Below are 22,407 nucleotides of genomic sequence, written 5' to 3'. Positions count from 1 at the left end.
CCAGAGGCTGACTCCAGCAGACTGCTTTCTAAGATTCCAATGGAGAAGACCTCAGTGATGCTAAAGACTTACACAGGCAAAAAAGTGTCTTCCAAAGGCAAACTAAAAATAAATGTGATGTATGGAGGTCAAATGCGACAGTTAGAGCTTTATGTATTAAAAAGTAGAGGGCCAGCACTTTTCAGACATAAATGGCTGAGAAAAATCCAAATAGACTGGCACTCAGTCAAAGCTCTCAGTGTGGCATCAATAGGCAACTGCAGCCCAAATGGTAGCACCAACCAGAGACAGGCACAGCTGGTTAATACTAATAAGAAGGTGTTTGAGAAGGGGATTGGTAAACTCAAAGGCATGAAAGCCAGAAGTAAACTGGATGAAGCAGCAACACCAAGGTTCCATAAAGCACAGCCAGTGTCTAATGCTCTGTGTCCTAAAGTGGATGTTGAAATTCAGAGCTTGAAGGCATCTGGAATTCTCTCCAAGGTTGAGTGGAGCCATGTCCTTTGTCCCAGTGATGAAGAAAGGGAAGGCCAGAGCCGTTCACATCTGTGGGGATTTCAAAGTGAGCTTCAACTCGGTGCTGCGTAGTGTGCAGTATCCTTTGCCACAAACAGAAGACATTTTTGTATCTTTGTCAGCAGGGAGTGCTTTTCAAAGATTGACAAGCATATCTGCATATGGAGATTGAGGAGTCAAGCAGGAAGTTCCTCACAAACAACACTCACAAGTATAATCATCTCATCTTTGGCATTGCATCAGGTCCAGCCATTTGGCTAGGAGTCATGGACCAAGTACTCCAAGGTAATCCCAGGAACACAATGTTAAACCTGATGACATCATTTTTCAAGAACATAATCTCATATTGTGGACATGTCATTGACAAGTATGGCTTACATAAGTCTCAAGAGAAGATTGAAGCAGTGCTACAGCACCCAAACTGGAAAATGTGTCATAACTCAAGTCATACTTGGGATTTGTAAGTTATTACCACCAATTTCTCCCGGACATTGCTATAGTGCTGTATCCATTGTATCCACTGTTGCATACAGAAGCAAAATGGGAATGGTCAGAAAGTTGTGAAAAAGCATTCAAGGAAACAAAAATGGTGGTGGGATCCCATTGGAGATTACGGAAGTTATGGAGAATTATGTGCTGGACAAATTTCATGTCACATGCTGGTGATAATAAACCTGGTTCTGATTCTGATTCTGATTCTGGACGCAGAGGCTGGTGTGGTCGTAAGTGAGAACACGAGGAACCCTATACCTGGTGAGGTAGCAGGAGGATGGGGTGAGGGCAGACGTGCACAAAATGGAAGAGATGTAGTTGAGGGCAGCATCGATGATGGAGGAATGGAAGCTCCTTTCATTGACATCTCCTTAGTTCTGGAATGAAAAACCTCACTCAGAGAGCAGATACAGCAGAAAAAGAGGAATTGAGAGAAGAGGATGGTATTTTTACAAGTAACCGGGTGGGAAGGGATATCATCCAGGTAGCTGCAAGAGTCAGTGTGTTTACAATAGACATCAGTAGATAAGCTGTCTTCTGAGATAAAGACAGAAAGATCAAGAAAGGGGAGGAAGGTGTTGGAAATGGACCAGGTTAATTTGAAGGCAGGCTGGAAGTTGGAGGTCAACAAGCTCCACTTCAGTGCAGGAAGCAGCACCAGTGCAGTCGTCGAGGTAGCATAGGAAAAGTTGCTGATGAAGGATGCTCCTCAGCTGAGGCAAGACTTGAAGGTTATCATCTCTTGCAAAGTAAAATCAAGTGCTATATCTGACAGGGCTTCACTCCCAGATAAAGATCAATGCCTTCTATGTTCATAAGATAATAACACAAAGGAGCAGAATTTGGCTATTCAGCCTATCTAGTCTGCTCTGCCACTTTATCATGGCTGATCCATTTACCTCTTAACTCTATTCTCCTTTCTTCTCTCCATAACCTGACTAATAATGAACCTATCAACCTCTACCTTAAATGCACCCAGTGACCTGGCCTCCACAGCTGCCTGTGGCAATGAATTCCACAGATTTACTACCCTTTGGAAATTCCTTCTCATCTCTGTTCTAAATGGATATCCCTCTATTATGAGGCTGTGCCCTCTGGTCCTAGGTTCCCCTACCAAAGGAATCATCCACCTCACATCTACTCTGTCTGGGCCTTTCAAGATTCAATAAGTTTCAATGAGATCTCTCCTCATTTTTCTAAGTTCTCATGGGTAGAGTGCCAGAACCTTCGAGCAGCGCTCACATGATAACGCTCTCATTCCTGAAATAATTTTTGTGAACCTCCTGTGAACACTTTCCAATGTCAGCACATCCTTTCTTCAATAAGGGGTCCAAAACTGTTCACACTACTCCAAGTGAGGCCTCACCTCACTTATCAAGCCTCAGTATTACATCCATGCTTTTATATTCTAGTCCTCTTGAAATGAAAGCTAACATTGCATTCGCCTTACTCATGACTGACTCAGCCTACAAATTAACTTTGCGGGAATCCTACACAAGAACCTCCCAAAATCCTTTGCACCTCTGATTTTCGAATTTTTTTCCACATTTAGAAAATAATTTATGCTTTTATTCTTTCTACTGAAGTGTATGACCATACACTTCCTGATAATATATTCCATCTGCCACCATTTTGCCCATTCTCCTCATCTGTCTAAGTCCTCCCTCAGCCTCTCTAATTCCTCAACTTTTTCCCTTCACCTATCTTCATGTCATCCACAAACTTTGACACAAAGCCATCAATTTCATCATCCAAATCAATGGCATATAAAAAGAAGTGGTCTCAAGCTGAAAAGGAACCCATTATTCCCACTCTGCCTCTTGCCAATCATTCAATGCTCTATCCATGCTAGTATCTCTCCTGTAATACCATGGGCTCTAATTTTGTTTAGCAGCCTCATGCATGGCAGCTTTTCAAAGGCCTTCTGAAAATCCAAGTACACAACGTTCACTGATTCTCCTTGTTGTTTCTATCCTACATGTCGTTTCTTCAAAGAATTCGGACAGAATTGTTGGGTTAGATTTTCTCTTAAGGAAACCATGCTGATTTTGGCCCATTTCATCATGTGACTCCAAGTATCCTGAAACCACATCCTTAACAATCAACTCTAATAACTTCCCAAGCACTTTGGTCAGGATAACTAGCCTATAATTTCCTTTCTTCTGCCTCCCCACCTTCTCGAAGAGTGGAGTGACATTTGCAATTTTTCAGTCATCCAGGATCATGCCAAAATCTATTTGATTCTTAAAAGATCATTACTAATGCCTCCATGGTCTCCTCAGCTACCTATTTTAGAACCCTGGGGTTTGGTCCATCAAGTCTAACTGACTTATCTACATTCAGACTGTTCAGTTTCTCAAACATCATCTTCCTCCCACACGTAAGTAGCAGCAAAGCAACGATCACCCCTCCCCACCAGCAAAAAGGCATCAGCACCCACCACGGAGCACTCAAGCAAGCAGCAAAGCAACAGCAAAGACACAGACTTGCAGTACCCCAAAGACTACTCGTTCACCCGGTATTCAACATATAACAGGCTCTCTCTCTCCCTATTAAGCAAGAGGGAAAACATAACAAACAACTCGCTGATTTACGATGTTAAAAGTCCGTGGCATCGCTGTTTCCAAGTTCTATGCCCAAAGATCTCGGGTCTCTGAGCACACAGCCAGAGATCTTCCGTCAGCCACGACACACCGATTTCATATAACAAAGAACATAGAACATAGAATAGTACAGCACAGTACAGACCCTTCGGCCCACAATGTTGTGCCCACCCTTAAACACTGTCTCCCATATAACCGCCCACCTTAAATTCCTCCATATACCTGTCTAGTAGTCCCTTAAACTTCACTAGTGTATCTGCCTCCACCATTGACTCAGGCAGTGCATTCCACGCACCAACCACTCTCTGAATAAAAAACCTTCCTCTAACTTTCACTGATCTGTGGACATGTACCCCCAGATCCCTCTGCTCCTTCACACTACCAAGTATCCTGCCATTTACTTTGTACTCTGCCTTGGAGTTTTTCCTTCCAAAGTGTACCACCTCACACTTCTCCAGGTTGAAATCCATCTGTCAATTCTCAGCCCACTTCTGCAACCTATCAGTGTCTCTCTGCAATCTTCAACAATTCTCTACACTATCCACAACACCACCAACCTTTATGTCATCTGTAAACTTGCCAGCCCATCCTTCTACCCCCACATCCAGGTAGTTAATAAAAATAACGAAAAATAGAGGAACCAGAACCCATCCTTGTGTGACACCACTAGTCACAACCCTCCAATCTGAATGTACTCCCTCCACCATGACCCTCTGCTTTCTGCAGGCAAGCCAATTCTGAATCCACCTGGCCAAACTTTCCTGGATCCCACACCTTCTGACTTTCTGAATAAGCCTACCGTGTGGAACCTTGTCGAATGCCTTACTAAAATCCATGTAGATCATATCCACTGCACTACCCTCATCTATATGCCTAGTCACCTCCTCAAAGAACTCTATCAAACTTGTTAGACACCATCTGCCCTTCACAAAGCCATGCTGACTGTCCCTGATCAGACCATGATTCTCTGAATGGCCATAGATCCTATCTCTAAGAATCTTTTCCAACAGCTTTCCCACCACAAACGTAAGGCTCACTGGTCTATAATTACCCGGACTATCCTTACTACCTTTCTTGAACAAGTGGACAACATTCACTTCCCTCCAATCCTCCGGTACCATTCCCGTGGACAATGAGGAAATAAAGATCCTAGCCAGAGGCTCAGCAATCTCTTCCCTCACCTCGTGGAGCAGCCTGGGGAATATTCCGTCAGGCCCTAGGGACTTACCTGTCCTAATGTATTTTAACAACTCCAACACCTCCTCTCCCTTAATATCAACATGCTCCAGAACATCAACCTCACTCATATTGTCCTCACCATCATCAAGTTCCCTCTCATTGGTGAATACCGAAGAGAAGTATTTATTGAGGACCTTGCTCTCTTCCACAGCCTCTAGGCACATCTTCCCACCTTTATCTCTAATCAGTCCTACCTTCACTCCTGTCATCCTTTTATTCTTCACATAATTGAAGAATGCCTTGGGGTTTTCCTTTACCCTACTCATCAAGGCCTTCTCACGCCCCCTCCTAGCTCTCTTCAGCCCCTTCTTAAGCTCCTTTCTTGCTACCCTATATTCCTCAATAGACCCATCTGATCCTTGCTTCCTAAACCTCATGTGTGCTGCCTTCTTCAACCTGACTAGATTTTCCACCTCACTTGTCACCCATGTTTATTCACCCTACCATTCATTATCTTCCTCACTGGGACAAATTTATCCCTAACATCCTGTAAGAGATCCCTAAATATCGACCACATGTCTATAGATTCATATTCTGAGAACAACAGATAGAGTCCTCAAAATTAAGCGCATACAAATCAGACTTGCAACAAATCTTCTTCACAATCTCCACAAGCACTGGTGCACCACAAGGCTATGTGGTTAGCCCCTGCTCTACTCACTTTATACTTATGCCTGTGTAGTTAAAGGCATCTCCAATGCCATATTTAAGTTTGCTGATAGCACCACTGCTGTTGGCTGAATCTGCACATAGGAGGGAAATTGAAAATCTGGCTGAGTGGTGCCACAACAACAATCTCTCTCTCAATGTCAGCAAGACCAAGGAATTGACTTCAGGAGCAGCAAACCAGAAGTCCAAGAGCCAGTCCTCAATGGGGGAATCAGAGGTGGAGAAGATCAGCAACTGTAAATTCCTTGGTGTCCAATCACAAACAAAAGAAAATCTGCAGATACTGGAAATCCAAGCAACAAACACAAAATGCTGGAGGAACTCAGCAAGCCCCGTAGAATCTTTGGCAAATGGTACAGTTGATGTTTTGGGCCAAGATCCTTCATCAGGACTGGAAAAACATTATGAGGAGTCAGAGTAAGAAAGTAGGGGAAAGAGAGGAAAAACCACAAGGTGATAGGCAAAACTGGGAGGGGACAGGTTTGGAACATTGATTTATGAAAGCAGTAAAGGGCTGGAGAAGGGGGAATCTGATAGGAGAGGACAGAAGGCCATGGATGAAAGAAAAGGAGGAGGAGAACCACAGGAGATGATAGGCAGGTATGGGGATAAAGTGATTGAGGAAAATGGGAATGGAGAATGGTGAAGATGGGGATGGCTGTCGCGGAAGTTAGAGATCTCGATGTTAATTCCATCAGGTTGAAGGCTACCCAAATGATATATAATATGTTGCTCCTCCAAACTGAGTGTGACCTCACCTCGACAGTAGAGCAAGCCGTAGACTGACATGTCGGAATGGGAATGAGAAGAGGACGTAAAATGGGTGGCCACTGGGTCATCCCGCTTTTTCTGGCAGATGGAGTGTAGGAGCTCGGCGAAGCGGTCTCTCAGTCTGAGTTGGATCTCCCCGATATACAGGAGGCCACACTGGGAGCACTGGATACAGTAGATGACCCCAACAGACTCACAGGTGAAGACCCATCTCACCTGGAAGGACTGTTTGCAGCCCTGAATAGCAGTGAGGGAGGAGTTTTAGGGGCAGGTGTAGCACGTGTCCACTTGCAAGAATAAGTGTCAGCAGGGAGATCAGTGGGGAGGGACAAATGGACTAGGGCATCGAGTGGGGTTGCAATCCCTGTGGACAGCAGAACGTGGGTGGAGGGGGAGTGCAACAGAGATATGTGCTTTGTGCTAGGATGCTGCTGGAGATGGCAGAATTACCGAGAATTATGTGCTGGACATGGAGGCTGGTGGGAAGATAAGGTAAGGTCAGGACTAAGGGCCTCGGCCCAAAACGTCGACTGTACTTCTTCTTATTGATGCTGCCTGGCCTGCTGCATTCCACCAGCATTTTGTGTGTATTGTAATGATACCAGTGTAGGGTTGGAAGATAGACTGTTCTACGTAGCCGACAAAAAGTCAGGCATAGCTGGGACCCATGCGAGTGCCTATGACTACACCTTTTGTTTGAGGAAATGGGAAAAGCCGAAGGAAAATTATTAGCAGTTGGACAAATTCTGCCAGACCGAGAAGAGTCGTGGTGGAGGGGTACTGGTTGAGTCTGGGGTCCAGAAAGAAATGGAGAGCTTTGAGGCCTTCCTGGTGAGGGATGGCTGTGTATAAAGAATGCACATCCATAGTGAAAATAAAATGATCCTACCGAGTCCTACCAAAGGGTTTCTGACCAAAATGTTAACTGTACTCTTTTCCTAGCTGCTGCCTGGCCTGCTGAGTTCCTCCAGCATTCTATGTGTGTTGCTCAGATTTCCAGCGTCTACAGATTTTCTCTTGTTTGTGATAAGATGATCGGTGTCAGGGATCTTGAAATCATTGAAAAGATCAAGAGCGTGTGAAGTGTCACAGACCTAGATAGGAAGGGACTGAACTAGGTGGATAAAACTGAAATGGGGTATGCAGTGAGGTGGGAATATGCAGAAACAATGGCTCAACATGGACAGGCAGGTTTGTGGATCTTGGGTAGGAAGTAGAAATGGGAGGTGCAGGGTGAGGAAACTATGAGGTTGGTGGCAGTGGATGGAAGATCCCCAATGTTAATAAGGCTGCTTGGTGTATTACTGCAGGATGACTCAGCATACAAGTACAATTACAAAGAAAACATGATAGCACCTCTACTTCCTTAGATGTTTGTGAAGATTTGACATGACATCTAAATCTTTGACAACCTTCCATAGATGTGTGGTAGGGAGTATACTGACTGGTTGCATTACAGCCTAGTAAGGAAACACCAATGCCCTTTAACAGAAAATCCTACAAAAAGGAATGGACATGGCCCAATCTAACAAGTCAAAAGCACTTCCCACCATTGAGCACATCTGTGTGGAGTGCTCTCGCAGGAAAGCAGCATTCAGAATCCAAAACCCCCACCATCCAAGTCATTCTCTCTTCTCACTGCTGTCATCAGGAAGAAGGTACAGGAGCCTCAGGTCTCATACCACCATGTTCAGGAACAATTATTACCCCTCAACAATCAGGCTCGTGAATCAATAAGGATAACTTCACACATCAAAGTTGCTGGTGAACGCAGCAGGCCAGGCAGCATCTCTAGAAAGAGGTGCAGTCGACGTTTCAGGCCGAGACCCTTCGTCAGGACTAACTGAAGGAAGAGTGAGTAAGAGATTTGGAAGTTGGAAGGGGAGGGGGAGATCCAAAATGATAGGAGAAGACAGGAGAGGGAGGGGTGGATCTCTTACTCACTCTTCCTTCAGTTAGTCCTGACAGAGGGTCTCGGCCTGAAACATCGACTGCACTTCTTCCTAGAGATGCTGCCTGGCCTGCTGCGTTCACCAGCAACTTTGATGTGTGTTGCTTGAATTTCCAGCATCTGCAGAATTCCTGTTGTTTAAGGATAACTTCATTCAACTTCAATTACCCCATCACTGAACTGTTCCCACAACCTGTGGAATCACTTTCAAGGACTCTTCATCTCCTATTCTGAATATTAATTGCTTATTTATTGTTTTTTTTTTCTTTTGTATTTGCACAGTTTGTTGTCTTTTGCACACTGGTTGTTTGTCTGACCTGTTGGGTGGGGCTTTCATTGATTCTATTATGGTTCTTGGACTTACTGTGTATGTCCACAAGAAAATTCATCCCAGAGTTGTATATGGTGACATATATGTACTTTGATAATAAATTTACTTTGAACTTTGAATTTTGATATTTTTAGCAATTCATACATACTTAAAGTCTAAAATTGTTTGTGAATGAGGTCGTCCCTACCATGCTTTAAAACTCACAGTTTGTGTATCCAACTCATGGCCAGGAAGAAAGCTGTGCAGAATCATGCTACACACATCAAAGTTGCTGGTGAACGCAGCAGGCCAAGCAGCATCTGTAGGAAGCGATGCAGTCGACGTTTCAGGCCGAGACCCTTCGTCAGGACTAACTGAAGGAAGAGTGAGTAAGGGATTTGAAAGTTGGAGGGGGAGGGGGAGATCCAAAATGATAGGAGAAGACAGGAGGGGGAGGGATAGAGCCAAGAGCTGGACAGGTGATAGGCAAAAGGGGATACGAGAGGATCATGGGACAGGAGGTCCGGGAAGAAAGACAAGGAGGGGGGGACCCAGAGGATGGGCAAGAGGTATATTCAGAGGGACAGAGGGAGAAAAAGGAGAGTGAGAGAAAGAACGCGTGCATAAAAATGAGTAACAGATGGAGTACGAGGGGGAGGCGGGGCCTTAGCGGAAGTCAGAGAAGTCGATGTTCATGCCATCAGGTTGGAGGCTACCCAGATGGAATATAAGGCGTCATGAATCATGCTTATGCTTTGCATATATTATATTAAATATCTTTGTTTCAGATACATACTGGGATGGGTTGATAACTTTCCTTCAAGGATATGGTGGACGGGTAGTGCCCAACATTTAAAAATGAATACAGGAACTACAACAATCTAACATACCCTTCCGACACAAAAAGACAAATTGAACTGTGTCCAACAATGCTGAACAAAAGAATTTAAGGGTAGTATTAAATTCAAGGAAAAGACAATCAAAATTACCTGAAGAAGTAATAAGGCTGAGGATTAGAAGCAGTTTAGGAGCATTAAAAAGGACCAAGATTCTGATCATGAGAATAAAACGTATTTGCACAGAAGAAAGGACACAATTTGAACTTTCATTAGCATGTAATAGGCAGAAGGTTGGTGAATACAAGTACAGGGCACTGGCAATCAGGAACGGGATAATTTACAAATGGGAATAAAGGATTGGCAGATCAATTAAACAAACCCTATTGTTCACTCTTCTTAGAAGAGGTCACAAATATTCTGGAAGTTCAACGGAGCCTAAAAGAGGTAGGTAGGAAATAGTGGAGTAAAGAATGAACTGCTGGAAGAGACCCCATTCCTCCACAAATAGGGCTTGACCTCCCCCCTCCTTGAGTTCACTTTATATTTTGGTACAGATCTCAGCATCTGTACTGGCATGTACTGCCAGGAAGTTGTGGAAGACATCGTCATTTTCAAAAATTTTACAGATTACCAGATGGTTCTTTCAGATTGGAAGACAGCAAGTATAATCCCACTATTTAAAAAAATAGCAAGGGTAATTCATGAAGCATATCAATAATAAGGAAAATGTTAGGGTGTATTATAAACGATGTTAGAATAGGACATTCAGAAATATCAAAGGCATTAGTCAGTGACAATATGGATAAATGAAAGGGAAATTAACTAACAAACCTATTGGAGTTACTTAGCAATACACCTGGTATATCACTTAGGAAAAATCAGTGGATAGAGTGTATTTCAATTTTTGAAGTTGGTGTTCAAAATTAGGTAGGATTAAGTTCAATAAACTGACATGAATGGAAAACTGGTTCACAAAAAGAACCAGAATGTAGGAATAAATGTTTTTTTTCTTGGTGCCAGGTGTTAACCTGTGTAATGTTATGGTATTCAGTGCTTGTGCCTTACAATACTACTGTAATTTTGATGTGGGAACCAAATTTAACATATCCAAGTTTGCCAATGTCACAAAACTGGATAGAACAGAACAGAATTAAAGGGTCAGTATCCTCCTTTTCTTGTTGTTCGATGTTCCTATATTTCTAAAACCTTCAACATAAAGCAAAAGTATTTATGGATACCTTTGAGCAATGTGCTGAGTGACAAGGAAAACAAAAAAAATAAAATAATTAAATCAAAAAGTCAAAAATGCTTGATTTTACAACTCTGTAGACCTGTATCTGAATCTACAAAGGCAAACAGTGTAAGTTATAGTAAAGAGCTTGTGATGAAATACAGAGCCTGGGTAATAAAGAACAAATGCAAATGGCAGGCTGCTGGTCATAGGAACAATTATATTTCGAATGGTGAGATTCAGAGCTACAGTAGTGTGTTTACACATTGTAACTTTAGTTGCTCGTATCAACACCAATAGATTTGAATGATATCAAACAGATCAAAGTGCTTAGAGAGGTTGTGGTGTCACTGGAAGCCATGCTGACTGAGATGCAGACATTCATGATAAATCTAGCTATTGCAATATCCTCAATCGACAATGTCTTACACTCAGACTTGACTTTCCTCCTTCATTAGGCAGTCTGCAAAGGCCTGCAGCCTAATCTATTGGTGTTTTTTTTTGATTGGTCTCACCTTGCTGAAGAGTAGAATGAACAAACCAGAGGTCGTCAATCAGCTTTTTGTTATTTTGTTTCACTGCCAACACCCTAATCCAGTACCAGTCTCTGCACAGACTGAGTACATGTACAGCAGAAAGAATCTGGCAAGAATTAAGACTGTAAGACCATAAGATATAGGAGCAGAATTAGGCCATTTGGCCCACCGAGCCTACTCCATCATCTCATCATGGCTGATCCAAATTTCCTCTCAGCCCCAATCTCCTGCCTTCAATTGGCATGATATCTTTCAGGCATCCGTTAGTCTTGCGAGACCATGGATCTGCGCCTGGAAAGTCTTCACTCTCCAGGGCGCGGGCCTGGGCAAGGTTGTATGGAAGCTGCAAGTCTCCCCTCTCCACGATACCAATGTTGTCCAAGGGAAGGGCATTAGGACCCATACAGCTTGGCACCAGTGTCGTTGCAGAGTGCCTTGCTCAAGGACACAACACGTTGCCTTGGCTGGGGCTTGAACTCACGACCTTCAGGTCGCTAGTCCAATGCCTTAACCACCTCACATGCCCACACCAGGACTTAAGTAAAAATCTATCGGTCTGCAAGCTGCAACCTTCATCTTATCTTCCCACACTCTATATCTGCACTAATCAGCATCTTCTGCCCATATACTTCCTGTTTCATCAACTGTAAAAGAAGATGAAGAAAAGCAATAGAGTGCACATAATTTAGCACTTGAAAACTCATAGTTAGATAAAAGTATCACCTGTAAGAGTATGTGATAACCTGCTAGTGCTTAGCCATACATTTGGAATATGTCTTCAGATTCTTGTTAATGGTTGTTCGCTGCAATTAATTGACACTATGCATAATATAAAGAACAAATGTCCCTGGTAGATTTACACTCAAAATAATGGCATCAGGTACCTTCACAAGTTGTTTGATAATATGATTGGTGTTTCTCTTATCTTTCTGAAGTTTTCAAAAGAATGATTTGAATATTCAGTTCTTTGGAGCTTACAGTAACATCACCATTACCTCCTTACTGAAATAAACTTATTTTGCTAATGTTTGACATATTGAAAAGTTAGTTCCTCATTTCAACTAACTTCTGTTTTCTCCCCTACTGATATGTAATAGCAAATAAGCAGCATGGCAAAATTTAACAGTTACATTAATCATCCAACACATGACATCAGTCTGCCTGAAAATCACCTATTATGTAGAAAATTGTTTCAGAAGCCTTGATACAGACTCTGTTGTAAATAGTAGACAGATACAGTTTGTCCTCTGTGTATGGGAACCTTTGACTTAATGACCCAGCTTAGAGCTATCAACTGGCAGACTGATTGTCATTCATTTCTCAGCTGTGAATGAAAGGACTAAAACTTTTATATTTGTACAAGGAAATCAAATTTAATATTTTTTTCTGTTAAGAAAGTGTATCATCTAGAAAAAGAATAACTATTTCCAAATTATTTCTGTCTCTAACTTGATTACATAATCGAAAATTTGCCAGGATACTCATGAAGGCAAGCATTATTGTGCAAGTCAGAGTTATGAACAAAATGTTTCATTTAAGGAATGTGAAATGAACTTCCTTCTTTAAGTAACACTGGGAATTGCAACAATCATGAGGAGTTTTATTGTTAAAATGCAAGGTAATGGTAATCGAGTGCTAGGTAATGCAAATAAAATACAGAGGGAAAATAGAAATAAAAATTAAAGTTCTGCATATGTCTGCCCTGAAGCTTATAATCGCCGAGTGTGAATCATAGAAAGTTACAGTGTGGAATTAGGCCATTCAGCCTATTATATTCTCACCAGCTGTTGGCCCTTAACTTTAGAGACTGCAGCATGACATGTGTATAGCAGTTACATGTTAAAGGTAACAATAGTTCTTGCCTGTAATATCTTTCACAGAGTTAATTTCTCTGAGTGAACAAAATTTTCTTCATCTTACTTTAATCCTTTTACCAATTGTTTTAATTTGGTAAAAGGTTCCTCTTAAGAACACAACTCTCTTTTTGGGCACATACTGCAATGTACTGGATAAAGTACTTCAGAATGCATTTTATGCATCTTCCCACACTAAAAAAAAGTCATTAATACATCAGATATATAGTAAGTTGGACAGGACTTGTTTTTACTGCAGCTTTATGCAGAGGAGACCTGACTGGAATTTTCAATGGACCAGTAACAAAAAGGAATTCCTTTCTCCTTTAGGATGTTGTTGATGTCTGGCTAAGCAGAAAACAGTGATTGACTTCTAGAGTTCAGCCTGCTCTTACCTCCACAACACCTGACAATCTGGACATTAAATAGGTGCCACGGTCCTGATCACAGCTCGGTAAAATGACCAATGCTGAACTTTACCTCTTACTTGGATACTTCAGGTTTATTTTGTGAACTTCACTTAGTGACTAAATTTGACAATTCTCTGAGGACTGTTGAGCATGCTTAACATACCTCCCAAATCACAACCAGAGGCTTGACAGTACTTGAGGTCAATGGGACTCTGGGAGGAAAAAGTCTCCAGCAGTTGAAGTCATACCTCACTCAAAGGAAAATTACTTTATTTGTCAGAGGTTAGTAACCATAGGACATTATTATAAGAGTTCCTCAAGATAATGTTCTAGGTCCTGCCATCTACAGCTGCTTCATCCAGTTTATAGCCTTTTTGAAAAGTTCAGCACAGTGTTCCTCACAGAACTATAGTATAGCAATTCCAGTCAAATTTTTGATCATTTTTTTGGTTCACCATGACATAAGCATTCTTGCGAAGGACATCTGACTACATCACTATCTTCTTAAGGGTAAATAGAAATGGCCATAATACTTGCCTGGCAGATGACCCTTATATTCCTAAATACCCACATCCACCGCACATGGCACAATATCAACAGTAGTGCAATCTCAAAATTCACCTACAGTGAGAGTTTAAACCAATAAAATATTTTAATTATGACAGGGGTAATTACAAGGATATTTGGCAGGAACTTCGAAATGTAAATTGAGAACAGCTGACGGTGGAAATTGACCTAGATTGCTGATTGCTGGCTCTGTATTAGTGCTACAATAAACACCACACTATTACATAGAAAAATAGAAAACCTACAGTGCAATACAGGCCCTTCGGCCCACAATGCTGTGCCGAACATGTCCCTACCTTAGAACTACCTAGTCTTTACCCAAAACCCTCTATTCTTGTGCTGCTCAAAACAGAAACATAATTTATGTTGTTACATTAGTGTTCATGCCAACAATTTTTCAAGAATGTCATAACAATATTTTTAATATACAATTAACAGTAAGGAGTCAATGGGCACAGGTTCAATCATATGCATTGCTGGTCCTTGTATGCCCAAATGTATCAATTTTCTTCAAAAATAGAAAGAATAAAAAGAAATCATTTGTCTTTGTTATCTGGAAGACTTCCATGAGGAAATATAAATATAACACTTAGATGTCACATGCTCTGAGTAATATATTGTGAATGATAGCTGGTTTCCATTAGACCAGAAGATCATAAGACAAAGGAGCAGATTTCATTCCGTAATTTTTTGTAAATACAGATCATTGACCTTATTAAGCTCTTTGTTGCAGTTATTTCATTTAATTGCAGTCAAAGGAAGTTTGGTGGATGTTGCAGTGTTCCACTATAGCCTTGAATTTTACCTAGTTGAACTTCCATGAGAAGGTGAAGAATCTATTCAATGCCCTGGCATTTATCTTTCAACCAACATGGCCAAATCAAATAGATAGCCTGCACATTAATCAGTGCCCAAAATTGGGGTTACATTTCCAAAAGTACACAAAAGTGAATGGCTTCAATTGCAAATGTCACTCCACTCTTTAAGAAAGAACGGAAGAAAAAGAACAGGAAATTATAGGCCAGTTAGCCTGACTTCTGTGGTTGGGAAGTTGGAGTCCATTATTAAGGATGAGGTTTCAAGGTTCCTGGAGGAACATAATACAACAGGCCGAAGCAGGATAGACAGTCAGTGGATGTTGTTTACTTGCATTTTCAGAAAGCCTTCGACAAAGTACTACACATGAGGTGCCATACAAGGTAAGAGCCCATGGCATCACAGGAAAAAAAATATTAGCATGAATGGAATATTTACTAATGGGCAGCAGACAAAGAGTGGGAATAAAGGGAGCCTTTTCTGGTTGGCTGCTGGTGACTAATGGTTTTATGAGACCCCTTCTTTTCACGTTACACGTCAATGATTTGGATATGGAATTGATGACATGTGGCCAAGTTTACACACAATATGAAGATAAGTGGAGGGGTAGGTAGTGTTGAGGAAGCTGGGGGTATGCAAAAAGACTTAGACAGATTAGGAGAATGGGCAAAGAAGTGGCAGATGGAATAGAGTATAAGGAAATGTATGATCATGCACATTTGTAGAAGGAATAAATGTGTGGGCTATATTCTACAGGGAAAAAAAAAATCATAAATCGGACGTGCAGAGGGACTTGGGAGTCTTTGCAGGATTCCCTAATGAATCAATGAATGAAAACAATGAATCTGCATTTGCTGAAAAATGTGCTGCTGATTGAGTTTTTCTTTGCTGATGATAATTTGTGGTCAGCTTTTAATTTTGCACATCAGGCCAGAATTCCAGTTTCAATGACTTTAAATTTCCCAGAAACAAATCATTAACATTGTCACTCAGTAGAGAGTGTGGGGTTTTGGATTTATCCCCACCTGTTCATTAGATTGAACTTTTCTTTGAAGGGAAATAATCTGTCTAACTCAGAGGGATAATGGAAAAATAGTTTTACACAGATTTTCAACCCTACTTATGAAACAACCACTAAAATTCAAGATCCTGTTAAGCATTTAGCACTGCCTCTCCTGAGTTAGATAAGGATGTATTTGTGGAGATTTCTTCCTTCATTTTCTTTTAGAAAATCTTAGAAAAAGGCTTGAAATCTACTTTGTGCATTACTGCAGTATACAGATAAGATCAAGAAGTTAGTAATATGAGTAGAAAGACTCCTATTGGCTGAGGGCTTATACACAGCTTCACGATGTAAGTATGTTCATTTATTCTATAAGATTATGGTGTGGTGGCATCCGTTAGTCTCGCGAGACCATGGATCTGCAACTGAAAAGTCTTGCTTCAGTCTGTGTTAGAGCAGCATCTGTTGTGGCTGTAAAGGCCCACACAGGAGTGACAGTCTCGGCTGCAGCGACTGCACTTGAAGGCACTGTCCTCCAGTGTTGTCTTGGTGCTGTTTTTCCGATGAGATTAGTTATTTATTTTTAAAAAGGTGGTATCATAATCATTAATTTGCAAGACTTATCTTGTATGGGTAATTGTTCCTTTATTATTGGTTAGTTACTATCATAAGACCATAAGACATAGGAGCAGAATTAGGCAACTTGGCCCATTGAGTCTCCTCAGCCATTTCTTCATGGCTGATCCCTTTTTCCTCTCCGCTCTAATCTCCTGCCTTATTCCTGTATCCTTTCATGCCCTAACCAATCAAGAATCTATCAACCCCTGCTTTAAGTATGCATAAAGACTGGGTCTCCACAGCTGCTTATGACAAAGAATTCCATAAATTCACCATTCTCTGGCTAAAGAAATTCCTGCTCATCTCAGTTCTAAAAGGAAAACCCTCTTTTCTGATACTGTGTCCTCTAGTCTTAGAGTCTCTCACCATTAGAAACATGCTCTCCACATCTACTGTATCACCTTTTACCATTTGATAGGTTTCAATGAGGTCACCCCTCATTCTTCTGAATACTAGTGAATACAGGCCCAAAGCCATCAAACGTTCTTCATATGACAAGCCATTCAATGCTGGAATTATTTTCGTGAACCTTCTTTGAACCCTCTCCAGTTCCAGCACATCCTTTCTAAGATAAGGGGCCCCAAACTGCTCAGAATACTCCAAATGAAGCCTCATCAGTTCTTTATAAAGTCTCAATGTTACACCCTTGTTTTTATACTTAGTCCTCTTGAAATAAATGCTAACATTGTATTTGCCTTCCTCACCATAGACTCAACCTGTAAAATAACCTTTACAGAATTGTGCACAAGGAGTCCCAAGTCCATTTGCACCCCAGGTTTTGTCAAAAGCCTTCTCTGAAAGCGTTACAAGGCTCTAGATCTGCATTCCAGTCAGGACACACATTTTGTAGACACAGCTGTTTCTTCATGGACAAATATTTCACATTTATCTTGAGGCTTTCTAAAAACATAAAGAATGTGCCAGCATGTTTTGTTGCTGATAAATTGCTCTGTGTACAATTTACCCCAAAGAGTCTTTTGTTGCTGGCAGAGTTCCATTAAACAAAGATGTTTAGTGCATTTGATTTCTCATGCTATTTTGTTGTATCATAATTCACGTAGACAAGACAAGCAGAGAAACAATAGTCCTATTGTGACTGTTACCTGCCCTTCCACCTATCTTAATATCATCACCTTTATCTATCCCGCTTGTTATTTCTTCAAAGAATTCCAACAGATTTGTCAGGCAAAACTTTTCCTTGAGGAAACCTTGCTGACTATGGCTTATTTTATCACGTGCCTCCAAGTACCTTGAGACCTCATCCTTAATAATCTTGTTGTGTGGTATATCATTGCTGCATGCTTGCAGCTTTTGTTGAGAGGTAACAGTCACAATAAGACTGCTGTTTCTCTGCTTGTCTCATCTGAGTAAATTAGGATACAACACAACAGCACAAGAGAAGCCAGCTGCAATAAACATCTTTGCTTAATGGAGCTCTGCCAGCAACAAAAGTTTCTTTGCAGTAAATTGTACACACATAGGCTGATGCAACAATTTATGAGCAATGAAAAGTTCTGGCACATTCTTCATGTCTTCATAAAGCCTCAAGATAAATATGAAATATTTGTCCATGAAGAAAAATCTGTGTCTACAAAACTGTGTCCTGACTGAAATGCAATTTACATCTAGACCTTGGGCCTTGTGCTTTGAGAGAAGCCCTTTGACAAGGTGGACATATGAGGCAGCTTAACAAGCTAAGAGCACATGATATTACAGAAAAGATACTAGAATGGATAAAATATTAGCTCTATCCAACACAGGGCTCTGTGTTGGGACCGATTCTTTTTACGTTATATGTTAATGACTTGTATAACGGAATTGATGTGGTCAAGTTTGCAGACAATATGAATATAGGTGGAGGGGCAGTTATTACTGAGGAAGCAAAGAGGTTACAGAAAGACAGACAGATTAGGAGAATGGGCAAAGAAATAGCAGATGGAATACAGTGTCGAGAAATATATGATCATGCACGTTGGTAGATGAAACAAAAAGGTAGAGTAGTTTCTAAATGGAGAGAAATAAAAAAAAAAATGGGATGCAAAGGGACTTGGCAGCCTTCATGCAGGATTTCCTAAAGGTTAAGTTGCAGGTTGAGGCAGTAGTGAGGAAGGCAAATGTGATGTTCACATTCATTTCAAGAGGACTAGCATATAAAAGCAAACATGTAATGTTAAGTCTTTACAAGGCACTGATGAGGCCTCACTTGGAGTATTGTGCGCAGTGTTGGGCCCTTTATCTAAGAAAGGATGTGTTGGCATTGGAGAGAGTTCAAAGGAGGTTTGTGAAAATGATTCCAGGATTGAAAAGCTGGTCATATGAAGAGTGTTTGATGGCTCTGGGCATGTACTTACCGGAATTCAGAAGAATGAGAGGTGACCTTATTGAAACCTATCAAATGTTAAAAGCCTCGATAGAGTGGACATGGAGAGGATGTTTCCTATGGTCAGAGAGTCTAAGACCAGAGGACACAACCTCAGAATAGAGGGGTGTCCTTTTAGAATAGAGATGAGGAGGAATTTCTTTAGATAGAGTGGTGAATCTGTGGAATTCCTTGCCACAGGCAGCTGTGGAAGCTAAGTAATTGTGTATATCTAAGGCAGATAGACTCTTGATTGGTCAGGGCATGAAGGATTACAGGAAGGCAGGAGATTGGGGCTGAGATGGAAATGGATCAGCCAAGAGGAAATGGGGGAGCAGACCTGATGGTCAAATAGACCAATTCTGCTGCTATAGCTTATGGTCTTATGTAGTGTTGGCGCGTGGCCAAGTGGTTAAGGCATCAGTCCAGTGATCTGAAGGTTGCTAGTTTGAGCCTCAGCTGAGGCAGTGTCTTGTGTCCCTGAGCAAGGCACTTAACCACCCATTGCTCTGCGACAACACCGGTGCCAAGCTGCATCGGCCCTAGTGCCCTTCCCTTGGACAACATCAGTGGCATGGAGAGGGGAGACTTGCAGCATGGGCAACTGCCAGTCTTCCATACAACTTTGCCCAGGCCTGTGCCCTGGAAACCTTCCAAGGCGCAAATCCATGGTCTCACAAGACTAACAGATGCCTATATGTACTGGCTATGTGCATTGCCTAATTATTAGATCTCTAAGTCCAAATTTCAGAATAAGAGATAAAGCAATACAGATGAACTGTTCTACAATCTAATTATCTAAGGTTATGAGAAGCATAGGAAGGGCAGAATCTTAATTTCTCTTATCCAGAGGCAGGGGTTATCAACAAAACAAGAGGACCTAGGTTTAAGGTGAGTGGAAGGAATTTTAAAGGAGATCTAGTCTACCTAACTTTGTTACACAGAGGGTGATTGATATCTGGAATGTACTGTCAGAGGATTTGGGGGAATCAAGTACATTTACTACATTTAAGAGCATTTAGAATAGCACTTAAATAGGCAAGGCATAAACAGATACAGTCCTAGTGCAGGCAAATGGGACTTGTATAGATGAGCAAAAGGGCTGACATGCAGAGAACGAGGATTATGAACTAAGTGCATGCAGAGGGTTTGATGTAATTAGACAATATTATCTTAATTAGTTCAGCATGACATCATGGGCTAAATGGCCTGTTCCTGTGCTATAATGTTTTACATTCAGTGTTTGAATTTCATCCTACAGATTTATTAAGTTAGAATGAATACATACTCCAGTATGGATATCCAGTGTTTATCATTATAAATTTCTTCTGCTGTGCATCAAATTAGATAAACCATTTATATAAGGTTACATTTATTCTGATTTATGCAAATAACCTGACCTTGCAAAATGTGACAGTCACCACTGCATTGTGGTTTGCCTGATCATGGCAGACAGCCATCTCTTGCCCGGATTCTGTTGGGAGTGCAAAAATCTGAGCTCAGCATAATAAAATGTTGTTATGCAACATTGTAAAAGAAAAGAATTACACTTATCCATGATTCAGGAAATACTCAATAACATTTGCAAAATGCCTTGCATGTAACTGGAAAATTAACATTTGTTAAACTATTGTTCTATTGGTTGTAATATTTTTTCCCTACAGGAAAAGTATCAACTAGCATCAATTTACTGTGAATTCTGTATCGCAAATGATAAATGTGGCCATTGAATAGGAAAGAAAAGGTGGAAATATCCTAACAACATGATGCATGACTGACACATTTAATCTCCAATGCCAAAGTCTCTCTCTCTGCTCTCTACCTCCTTCTCTTTGGCTGTCTACTTATTTACTCCTTATTTACCAGAGTTCTTTTGTTATCAGCATATATATAGCTGCTGGGATTCATCCCAGTCTTGCATTCACCCATCTACCAAGTATTTCTATGAGAAAATTGGAAGTAAATTAGTCTGTACATTGTTAACAGATTTTGAAGTGTTTGACTGTTTAGCATAATGAGTATCTTGAGAGGCTGAAGCAGCCAATGTGGCAGAGAAATATCAGCATTTGGTGCCATTACTGTATCTCACACAACAGACAGCATATGTAGTTATGGGAATGCTGAAGTGGTTGTCACTGATTTGCCACGAGGCACTAGCTGCACCACAATGCCACACTCCAGCATGAAAGACAAAATGGCGCTTCAGCATGGACATATCCACCAGGTTAAAGGAGGCAGGAGGGTTCCATCTCCTTGCTTTTGTTTGCAAGAAACAACTGAAAGATGTCAGGTAAGAGTTTGAGTTTGAAAAAAAAATTCTTAGAAGACCTTTCCAAAGAGCTTTTTTAAAGCTTGTAACATGTGAAGCAGTTTATGCTGCATGTCTCCAGAAGAAATTGAAAATTTTTCAGTACTTTGAACATCTTTTAAACAATGTTTCATCTCTAACTACTTCGGTTTAGTTTTATTTTATATAGTTTTTGGAAGTTTATGAATGTTGTTCAATGACTGAGAACTATCCAGAATGTTCCTATCCATTCCAACTAAGACTGGAGACATCATCATCCCAGCTGCACATATTTTGCAGACAGAGCTAGTTGAGGACTCTCAACATGATGTTCTTAACAATACAGGAAGTTCTTCAGTTGTGCAGAAGCTTGACACTGAAAATCCTCCCAGGGAATTCTACTAATTTCCAGAGGAGGTAAATTTGTATTTGTTTACTGAGGTAAATGGCAAGTTGAGAGTATTCAACAACAAAGTTATTTGCTCTCCTTCTGTGCAATAGAGGAACAGCAGTTATATTGGGTGACTTCAATCTACATATAGACTGGGTGAACCAATTTGGTATGGGTGCTGAGGATGAGGGTTTTTTGAACCAACATGTCGAGGAACCAACGAGAGAGCAGGCCATTCTAGACTAGGTATTGAGCAATGAGGTAGGGTTAGTTAGCAATCTTGTCGTGCGAGACCCCTTGGGTAAGAGTGACCATAGTATGGTGGAATTCTTCACTAGGATGGAGAGTGATACAGTTAATTCAGTAACAAAGGTTCTGAACTTAATGAAGGGTAACTTTGAAGGTATGAGATGTGAATTAGCTAAGATAGACTGGCAAATGATACTTAAAGGGTTGACGGTGGTTATGCAATGGCAAGCATTTAAAGATCGCATGGATGAACTACAACAGTTGTTCATCCCAGTTTGGAAAAAAAAATAAACCAGGGAAGGTAGTGCACCTGTGGCTGACAAGGGAAATTAGGGATAGTATCAATTCCAAAGAAGAAACATAAAAATTAGCCAGAAAAAGCGGCACACTTGAGGACTGGGAGAAATTCAGAGTCCAGCAGAGGAGGACAAGGGGCTTAATTAGGAAAGGGAAAAAAAATTATGAGAGAAAACTGGCAAGGAACATAAAAACTGACTGTAAAAGCTTTTATAGATATGTGAAAAGAAAAAGATTGGTTAAGACAAGTGTTGGTCCCCTACAGTCAGATACATGTGAATTGATCATGGGGAACAAGGACATGGCAGACCAATTGAATAACTACTTTGGTTCTGTCTTCACTAAGGAGGACATAAGTAATCTTCCGGAAATAGTAGGGGACAAAGGGTCTAGTGAGATG

General features: G+C 41.0%; 1 protein-coding gene and 1 long non-coding RNA gene across 5 annotated transcripts in view; one reads left to right on the top strand and one right to left on the bottom strand.

Annotated features, from left to right (window-relative positions):
* LOC134353768 (uncharacterized) overlaps nt 1-22,407 on the bottom strand; it is a 74,346-nt gene that overhangs the window by 10,732 nt on the left and 41,207 nt on the right. The window lies entirely within an intron of this gene.
* si:dkey-181m9.8 (E3 ubiquitin-protein ligase RNF31) overlaps nt 20,974-22,407 on the top strand; it is a 153,646-nt gene continuing 152,212 nt past the window's right edge. For all 3 annotated transcript variants that reach the window (XM_063062059.1, XM_063062049.1, XM_063062112.1), the window contains exon 1: nt 20,974-21,073. In XM_063062059.1, the coding sequence (XP_062918129.1) occupies nt 20,978-21,073 (96 nt within the window). In that variant the 5' untranslated portion in view covers nt 20,974-20,977. The remainder of the gene's footprint in view (nt 21,074-22,407) is intronic.

The sequence above is a fragment of the Mobula hypostoma genome, chromosome 1 (genome assembly GCF_963921235.1).
Source record: "Mobula hypostoma chromosome 1, sMobHyp1.1, whole genome shotgun sequence".
NCBI lineage: Eukaryota > Metazoa > Chordata > Chondrichthyes > Myliobatiformes > Myliobatidae > Mobula > Mobula hypostoma.
Note: the sequence above shows the minus strand (reverse complement) of the source record. Positions and strands in the feature narration are given on the sequence as shown.